Here is a 7,347-nt window from a genome sequence, read left to right as displayed (position 1 = left end):
TGCTTTTTTATTAGTGTTTTGAAGAGATATATATTTTCTATTTTAACCTGAAATCGGCGTAGTAATCCAGTTACATTCACACGAGACAGTGGTTGCCAAGCACGTGATGAGTTTCTGGTTATAAGGGAAGGGTATCATATGCTGAGTGTTTTTATCGTTGGGCGCTGTACTGCAATGGGCTATTTCCAATCGTGAATTGATTACAATAAACTTCCGCCTAACTTCATTTCTAGAATCATCTCTGCTCGTAGAACAGTGTGTGGCAGATAGCATCAGTAATGGGTCTGAAAGTGAAGAAGTGGCTGACTAATTCTCAGTTTAATACGAGAAGAATCTTAATTTTTAAAAAAAATCTGTCAAGCGTTTTAAATTATTCACTAATTTGTTAAAGTAGACCGAAATGCTTACAAAACCGCTAACAAAAGCGCCATGATACATACTAATCAAATCCTTCTTTGTAGCAATTGATCAGAATTAACTCTGAAATAATTCACACACGTTTTTAAAAAGATTGGAACTATTATAAGGTGAAATTGCATGTAAAAAGCGCTTCTTTTTCTACAGATAATGGCTAAACATCAAGATTTTCCATTTTTTACTGTATTCCTGACGATAAAAACTTTATCCCAAAATATCCCGATAACGCCCTTACAGATTCCGTTTTAACTTCACGAATATCGAGGCGACTATTGGAGGAAAAAGCTCCCGAGAACGATTTCCCGGTGAGAAATAATGCTGCAAGTATATATATAATAGGTAATGGCGTCAGTTCGTTGCTTTTACAACTCCAATGTCATTGCAACCCAGATCATGACATATTTTCATCTTTATCTAATACAACTGTGGTAAAATGTTTCCAAATGTTTGTTTATGGCGACGTAGTTTATGCTCAAACGTGGAAGGTATTGACCCTGAAAAACTGTATCGAGCCACTTTCATATGCCAGTACGGCCTATGTTGTTGCATCGTATAGCCCTCGTTTCTTTTCGACTGTTTTGTAAAAATTTGGGCAACTTGCAAGAATTTTTTGGGCAAATGGTTTACCGCCCCCCCCCTGGCCGAAAATTGCCCGTACGCCTATGGACTATGATCCTCAAGGGAGGACGAAGTTCTACCATGCCGATGACTTGCAAAGTAAACCCTCTTTTTAACTGACTGATGTTGAGCGATGTACCGTCGGAACGTCTCTAAAATGACTGATAACTTGTACATAGGACTATAATTGTCATCGTTAAAAAGTTCAACATCTGTTATTCTTGGGCATTGTTCAGTTTCACAGGCAATGTTTGCGATTGAATTTTATCGTTCCATTCTCATTCCTGGTGTCATTACAGTAAATTGCCAAAAGTCTGTCTGTTTTTTAGTTTGTACAATTTGATTCCAAATTAAAACGACTTCCTTCGACTGTTAAAACTATTTATAGTGGTCTCCTTATCTCATGTGAAGTTATTAAATTCGCATATTTTCATAAAGCGATGTATCGTCTCTAATCCCTGACAAGACGTTAGCAAAAACTTTCATGTGACTCAGTTTTATGGACTGATCCATCATTCACGTTGCATTGTTCAAAGCTGAAGCCATGTTGTATTATTATGACTGTATGTATATGAGGAATCTTAAAAAGTGAAATTTCCAAATACGTTACAAGAAGGTTCCCCTACACATGTTCAATTTGGTAACTAGTCCAACCAACCAAAACAGCCAAAAATGGGAAAACAAATAAGATGGATTTTACTGTTTTATTTTCAAGCCGACTTTACATGTACACATTTTATTGTTAAAGTTAACTGTTGTGATGTTTAGCTTTAATGCTCTATAGTTTTATAGAAAGCCAGTTCTACTTTCGGCTTGGATGGTGGATGCAGCCTAGGGCAGCCTCTTGCAGACAAGACCACAGGGAAAGACGCGATTTAAGCAGGGACGATCATTCCAATAACCACTAGATCCGCCGGCATGTCCAGTCCACATGTTGCTGCATGGTTCTGATGCTTGTCCGTTCGGTTCACCAGGGTTCCAGTTGGTGTATTTTGGAAGCGCATTGTCAGCCCATTCAAACTTGCTCAGGTGTGCGTCCCACTTCAGTCCGATCCAAACCTGTTTCGTCGACGGGGCGTGTTTATAAACCAAGTTCAGAACAAACTCGTTTTCTTCATCGCTGTTGATCTTCACAAGATCTCCGCCTTTGCTTTTGCAGTACGTTCGAGCAGCTTGCCAACTTTTGACTGCGCTACTCACAAAGTAACAGTAGCTTTTGAAATGCGTCCAACCACTGGGACAGGGACCTATATAATTGGTGAATTGGTTATTGCCTGTTACTGTACTACAAAGTACAAAATTTTTGATCTGAAAATACAAAAATAAATATACCGGAAAATGAAGAAAATGAGTCAGTTTCTTACTAATTATTCGAAAAGCGGTATCACTGGCATCTCTCTTGTGTTTATCATCTGACCGAGCTGAAAAAGAAATTAAACCCACAATTAAAAAAAGCTTTGTGAGAAAAAATTTTCTTCTAATGTGTCGATGAATTACCCTTTTCAGTACATGAATTACAAATGTCTTCCAACCTGTTATTTCAAGGAAGGCTGACTACAACCATCCCGGTGAGCGCGTGATTTTGTTGTCTGTCATCCGCGTTGCGAGTATCAGTGTACGTGTATTGTCCGGACGTATACGTACTGTTGTCATTTGAATCACTCAGATTTTATGCACTTATCCGGGCTTCTGAGGCATAAGATTCTGCCTTTACTAGGGAGGCGTAAAGCGGCCCGGCTTTCATGCTTCAATTGCAGCAATTTTTGTGGTTATATCGTTGAGTTTGAAAGCCAGATTTAATGAATTTTTTACTCTGATCTTGACCTGAAGTACTCAATTTTCAATCTTTGAAAACTTGGTCATTTCTGTCTTGCTTGGAGTGAGCTTTGCGTGTTTCAAAATATACGAACCAAGAAAGCAAAAGAGACCAGCCTATACAATCCGGGCTCTGGTAAAATTTTAGAGAAGTGGCATCAAGATTTGAAGACCCGGCGAATTGATTTTTACGACTGACTTACGCATACCTGCAGTGACACATAAGAGCGCAACGAAAAGCGGTACAATAATAACCAGTTTCATCTCAGTTTAAAGTCTCAGGGCTGGATTTCTCTGATGTGTGATGTTAGCGGGTCCCTCTTCAGTCCTCAAATTGATGACTCAAATTGATGACTCATAGAAAATCTTGGTGAAGCTGATTTAATTGTCAACATCCCTCTAAACAAGATAAAACAAGATCAAGCTAGGGAAGTAAACATGACGCAGTATCGTTGAAAATTATAGGCGGATTGCTATAATTTTAGTTTTAAAGATCTCACAGTCTTGCTGTCAACGATAGCGGAATAATTTCTCTAGCATTTTTCAAACTAAAAATTTCAGGTAGCCCATAGCTCTTTTGCCAAAACCTTTCGGTGCGATGTCTTTTTGCACATTTTTATATCACATGTGCACTCTATAAGACTGCCTTGAAAAACTTGACATAAATTCATTTTGCATAATGATGTTTCACTAAAGAATCTTGTTTATTTAGGGAGATAGGAGGTTGAAAGGTCCAACAACTTCCGTCTTAAGCCTTATTTACGATAGGAAGTTCTTTCCCTAACAAATTTTCTTTGATTAGAGTATAAATAGCATAGCAATTTTTTTTTTAAATTAAGGCAAATATACTTCTACCTGGAGTTTTGAAAACCGGGTTGCCTGAAATCTTAAGTCAAGTCCAGCACATTGCAGGCAATCTTTCAAAACTTAATTTGCTTAAAGCCCTGATACTTTTAGTGTAAAAATAACAATCTCGCTCTTCAGGACTAACCACCCTCACCTCTTAACCATGGGCTTCAAATAACTTCCTGGAAGTGACAGAAATCAGTGCAAATTCCAGAAAATTTGCACGAGGGGGGCAACAGTCCGTCCCGTAGGGACGGGCTGTTGCCTCCGTTGGCCCAGATAATATTTTTTGAGGGAGGCTTCCATCAAACTAAGTGTCATGTTGTTGCACAGATACAGGACTATCATGTGGTATGCATTTGGGGTAGCCTGGTTAAATTCCAGGGGGTTGGGGTTGTTGTAAAGACTATGCTTTGTGCTAGAGTGCAGATTCGCTGGGTTTTTGTACCTGGGCTTACCCCTGTCTTTCAAAGCTCAATGTCTCCCTCAAATTAAGGGGGGGTTGTGTCTGGCTGGGTGTCATGTTGTTGCACAGATACAGGGCTATCATGTGGTATGCATTTGGGGTAGCCTGGTTAAATTCCAGGGGGGTGGGGTTGTTGTAAAGACTATGCTTTGTGCTAGAGTGCAGATTCGCTGGGTTTTTGTACCTGGGCTTACCCCTGTCTTTCAAAGCTCAATGTCTCCCTCAAAGTAAGGGGGGGTTGTGTCTGGCTGGGTGTCATGTTGTTGCACAGATACAGGGCTATCATGTGGTATGCATTTGGGGTAGCCTGGTTAAATTCCAGGGGGTTGGGGTTGTTGTAAAGACTATGCTTTGTGCTAGAGTGCAGATTCGCTGGGTTTTTGTACCTGGGCTTACCCCTGTCTTTCAAAGCTCAATGTCTCCCTCAAATTAAGGGGGAGTTGTGTCTGGCTGGGTGTCATGTTGTTGCACAGATACAGGGCTATCATGTGGTATACATTTGGGGTAGCCTGGTTAAATTCCAGGGGGTTGGGGTTGTTGTAAAGACTATGCTTTGTGCTAGAGTGCAGATTCGCTTGGTTTTTGTACCTGGGCTTACCCCTGTCTTTCAAAGCTCAATGTCTCCCTCAAAGTAAGGGGGGGTTGTGTCTGGCTGGGTGTCATGTTGTTGCACAGATACAGGGCTATCATGTGGTATGCATTTGGAGTAGCCTGGTTAAATTCCAGGGGGTTGGGGTTGTTGTAAAGACTATGCTTTGTGCTAGAGTGCAGATTCGCTTGGTTTTTGTACCTGGGCTTACCCCTGTCTTTCAAAGCTCAATGTCTCCCTCAAATTAAGGGGGGGTTGTGTCTGGCTGGGTGTCATGTTGTTGCACAGATACAGGGCTATCATGTGGTATACATTTGGGGTAGCCTGGTTAAATTCCAGGGGGGTGGGGTTGTTGTAAAGACTATGCTTTGTGCTAGAGTGCAGATTCGCTGGGTTTTTGTACCTGGGCTTACCCCTGTCTTTCAAAGCTCAATGTCTCCCTCAAAGTAAGGGGGGGTTGTGTCTGGCTGGGTGTCATGTTGTTGTACAGATACAGGGCTATCATGTGGTATGCATTTGGGGTAGCCTGGTTAAATTCCAGGGGGGTGGGGTTGTTGTAAAGACTATGCTTTGTGTTAGAGTGCAGATTCGCTGGGTTTTTGTACCTGGGCTTACCCCTGTCTTTCAAAGCTCAATGTCTCCCTCAAATTAAGGGGGGGGGGGGGGGGTTGTGTCTGGCTGGGTGTCATGTTGTTGCACAGACACAGGGCTATCATCTGGTATGCATTTGGAGTTACTTGGCTTATTAGTCGACTAATTTTGTTTAAATAAGTTTTTTGATAGGTTTTAAGTCATTGAATTGACTCTTAAATAACTTTAGCCTTTTTTTCTTATTTTTTAAAACAGGCACACCCAGCGACTGTTTACTTTATAATTTCTCTACGGAGAGGGAGAACAGGCCTATTATTTTCTACTGCTTGAGGATTGCTTAAAATCTGCTTATGAATATTGATCTATTCATATACAAATTTTGAAACTTAGCTAATGAATTTCCATTATTTTATTTTAAGTTTAATTCTTCACATTTTACCCCCCAGTCTAGGCTATTTATCGTAGGCAGAAAAAATGGAAAATTTCGGACTCTAAAATGTGATGTTTCTAACAGGAATCAATTATGTAGTTTTAACTTTTTTAAAACCTTTAAGTGCATCTAATATTTACGGTAAATTAACGGTGAAGCCCTCGTATTTTTCAAAAGACTCAAAATACCGTAGGATGACCGAACTGATACACAAAATTTTATAGCGACACTTACGATGCATTTCTACAGATTTAAAAATACTCTGGATAGCCTAAGAAGTGTTTAAAATATATTAGGAGGAAATTGTCGTTGGGGGTGCCCGCGCAAAGGAGTTTATGTTATAAAAAATTATGTACGGAAGTGATATGAGCCTTGCTTTTGTTAAAGTCTCGGTACCGTTGAGGTAAAATTATCTTAATATTACTTGACTGCAACAAAAATAAATAAAAATGCTGCAACGAAAGATACTTGTTATTTCTTTCTCCTCCCGTGTTTTTTTTAAGCTTCCCATTAAATTTGTGACTTAGACAGTGATCTTTAAATCTTTGTATTGCAAAAAGATTCGAACGAGCGGGAAGATAGTTTCTCACCATTTACAAGTGTTGCCTCTTTGTAGACTACAAACGTACATCAGTAAGGGGCATATGTATATCGTAGCGTAACATAGAAACGTCCTTCCTGTTAAGGGGAATGATCCATATGATGTAATTATGATCTGGCTGGCAAATTATGCAGTCGGATAAAGTGGAGTGAAGACTTTATTTAGACAGCAGATAACCTTTTTACAGTAAAATCTGATTTACTTGTGGCCCTCTATTAACAGAAAAAATATATATAAAAATCAGATCATTCAGCAATGGTAAGAGAGAGAGAAAAAAAGTTACAGAAATGAAAACTGTAATAATCACAATTAAAAATAAATAAGACTGTAAAAAGATCTATTTCAGTCGTATTTTTATCTTTTCTTTATTTTGCTATTTAAATTAACTAAAAAAAGTGTCTCAGCTCGGGTTTACTGCACTTTTAAAGCCAATACTGTTACGTCATATTTCAAGGAAGCAAACCTTGCTTCACTTTCTCTGAGATGAGAGTTCTTTGAATGAGTCAGATCGCGGATCTCTTGATCTTGCTTGACGCTTCGATTTCGTAAAGATTTTAGATACTTAAGTCGGTTATTAGTCTTGTTACAAACTTGACAGGTATCGAGCCTAGATTTTCTGAAGCTAAGAACATCTTTCAATTCGGTGTTAAAGATATTTCTAAAAGTTGAAAAACTTATAACAGGTCCTTTGTTTTTTCTTTTTAACCTGGTCGTCTTGACATCAGGATGTTCACGAACATATTCCGACCACATTTTTCGTAGTGTTTCATTGGATTGGAAATACTTTTTGCTGCCACTTCGCGATCTTCTATAATGAGACTCGGACGCGTCATGTGAAAGTATAAAGTCGATGACGGTCTGTTTTGTTTCAGGCAAAAGTCTTCGAGGAGTGGTTTGCCCTCTTTGGTCGGGCTCTATAAATGGTCCTTCAGGGCTCATTTTTTTTAGCAGACATTCTATTTTATGCTTTGAGA

General features: G+C 39.3%; 1 protein-coding gene across 1 annotated transcript; it reads right to left on the bottom strand.

Moving 5' to 3' along the window:
* Positions 1 to 1,772: 1,772 nt before the first annotated feature.
* LOC140934986 (perlucin-like protein) lies at positions 1,773 to 3,161 on the bottom strand. Its single transcript, XM_073384539.1, has 3 exons — positions 3,060 to 3,161; positions 2,400 to 2,456; positions 1,773 to 2,282 (listed from the first exon to the last, which is right to left on the bottom strand). The coding sequence occupies exons 1-3, from the start codon at positions 3,112 to 3,114 to the stop codon at positions 1,867 to 1,869; spliced, it is 528 nt and encodes a 175-aa protein (XP_073240640.1). The 5' UTR covers positions 3,115 to 3,161; the 3' UTR covers positions 1,773 to 1,866.
* Between the last annotated feature and the right edge of the window lie 4,186 nt (positions 3,162 to 7,347).

The sequence above is a fragment of the Porites lutea genome, chromosome 4, assembly GCF_958299795.1.
Source record: "Porites lutea chromosome 4, jaPorLute2.1, whole genome shotgun sequence".
Classification (NCBI taxonomy): Eukaryota; Metazoa; Cnidaria; class Anthozoa; order Scleractinia; family Poritidae; genus Porites; species Porites lutea.
The sequence above is the reverse complement of the archived record's forward strand: the minus strand, read 5'-3'. Positions and strand labels throughout refer to the sequence as shown.